Source organism: Portunus trituberculatus, chromosome 49 (genome assembly GCF_017591435.1).
Source record: "Portunus trituberculatus isolate SZX2019 chromosome 49, ASM1759143v1, whole genome shotgun sequence".
In the NCBI taxonomy this organism is placed as follows: Eukaryota; Metazoa; Arthropoda; class Malacostraca; order Decapoda; family Portunidae; genus Portunus; species Portunus trituberculatus.
The window spans coordinates 12,522,860-12,524,502 of NC_059303.1; the positions used below are offsets into that span (position 1 = coordinate 12,522,860).

At 46.4% G+C, this 1,643-nt stretch overlaps 1 protein-coding gene across 1 annotated transcript in view; it reads left to right on the top strand.

Moving 5' to 3' along the window:
* Positions 1–1,201, top strand: part of LOC123499273 (proline-rich receptor-like protein kinase PERK9) — a 2,517-nt gene extending 1,316 nt beyond the window's left edge. The window contains exon 2 of the mRNA XM_045247074.1: positions 623–1,201. Within this exon, the coding sequence (XP_045103009.1) occupies positions 623–1,201 (579 nt within the window). The remainder of the gene's footprint in view (positions 1–622) is intronic.
* The last annotated feature ends 442 nt before the right edge of the window (positions 1,202–1,643 follow it).

Genomic DNA, 1,643 nt, shown 5'->3' on the forward strand with positions numbered 1-1,643 from the left:
TCTCTCTCTCTCTCTCTCTCTCTCTCTCTCTCTCTCTCTCTCTCTCTGTAAAAGAGAATTATAAAAAAGATAAAAAAAAAGATACAGGAGGAGGAGGAGGAGGACGACAATGGTAAATAAAAATAATTCGAACTTATTTAAAATGAAAGGAACGCGGAAGAAAGTTATAATGAGAGAAACTTGAAAGACTAATTCGTAGGCGGCGATGATCGAAACACGAGGAATATCAATAAAAACAGTGTTAGTTTAAATATGGTAAAAAAGTCAATCTTCATGTTTTTACTGTAACCTCCATCGATAAAGTAAATCTTAGCTGATGCATTATAGGAAAGATGAATAAAAAGGAAAGATTCTATATATAAAAAAAAAAAACGTGTGGTTCTTGACATAACATTAATTCAAAAGCAAATAAAGGCAAATATGGAGTAAACAAATCAAAACACACTGCAATACAAGATGAGAATAAGACAACATCAATTTCTCTTCCAGCTCGCTACATGTCTGATTTTGAAACGCACCACGCATCCCTTTTTTCGCCTCGTTCACCGTAAAATAATCAATTAATCGATCCATTCCATTCACCAGCACCAGACTCCCTACCTAGGCCTCTCGTTCCCTTTAGCCCCGAAGCCGCGACACAGCACCACCACCTTCCCTCAACTCGTCTCCTCAACCTCATGCCCCTGACACAACCACACTACCTCGTCTCCTTATCTTCAAACTCTCTGCAGTGTCCCGCCGGCATCCCTCACCTCGTCCCCTCATCCCGAAGCCCCAATGCACTGTCCAACTCCCTTTCCTCACCTCTCTTCCCCTCATCTCCAAGCCCCCTGTACTGTCCTACTCTGTTCCCTCCCCTCTCCTCCTCCCCATATCACCAAGCTCCCTGAACTCCCTCCCATCACCTCGTCCCCTCATCCCCAAGCCCCATGCATTGTCCCGCCGCCATCCCTCATCCAGCACAGTTCCTCTATCTTCCCCTCACCTCGTCCCCTCATACCAGATCCCCCTCACTGTCCTTCCACCTTCCCTCACCTTGTCCATGTCATCTCAAAGTCCAACACAGCCACACATCTTTCCTCACTTCGTCTTTTTATCGTCAAATCCCCAGCATAATCCCTCTACCTTCCCTCACCTCGTCCCCTCATTACCGCGGCCTCTCAAGCTGCTGGCCATCTTCCTGTCACGCTCACGCAGTTGAAATCGATTTGCCTGTGTACATAAGGGAAAGGCGCCCAGTCATCATATGCTATTCAGCTGCAGAGACACTGACCAATGTTGCCATTTCGAGTGCAGGGTCTACAGTATTTCTCTCTCTCTCTCTCTCTCTCTCTCTCTCTCTCTCTCTCTCTCTCTCTCTCTCTCTCTCTCTCTCTCTCTCTCTCTCTTTCTCTCTCTTTCCTCTCACTCTCTCACTCGTCAGCTACAGAGGATATAAGTTCCCACGACTGTCGCTAACATTTGGTATATAATTTTCTCCTCTCTCTCTCTCTCTCTCTCTCTCTCTCTCTCTCTCTCTCTCTCTCTCTCTCTCTCTCTCTCTCTCTCTCTCCCTCTCTCTCTGCAATACTGGTCTGCACACTCTGAAACCCAGCAATTAGCACCATTCTTTATGCATCTGCGGGGTAGCGAGGGCCAGACAG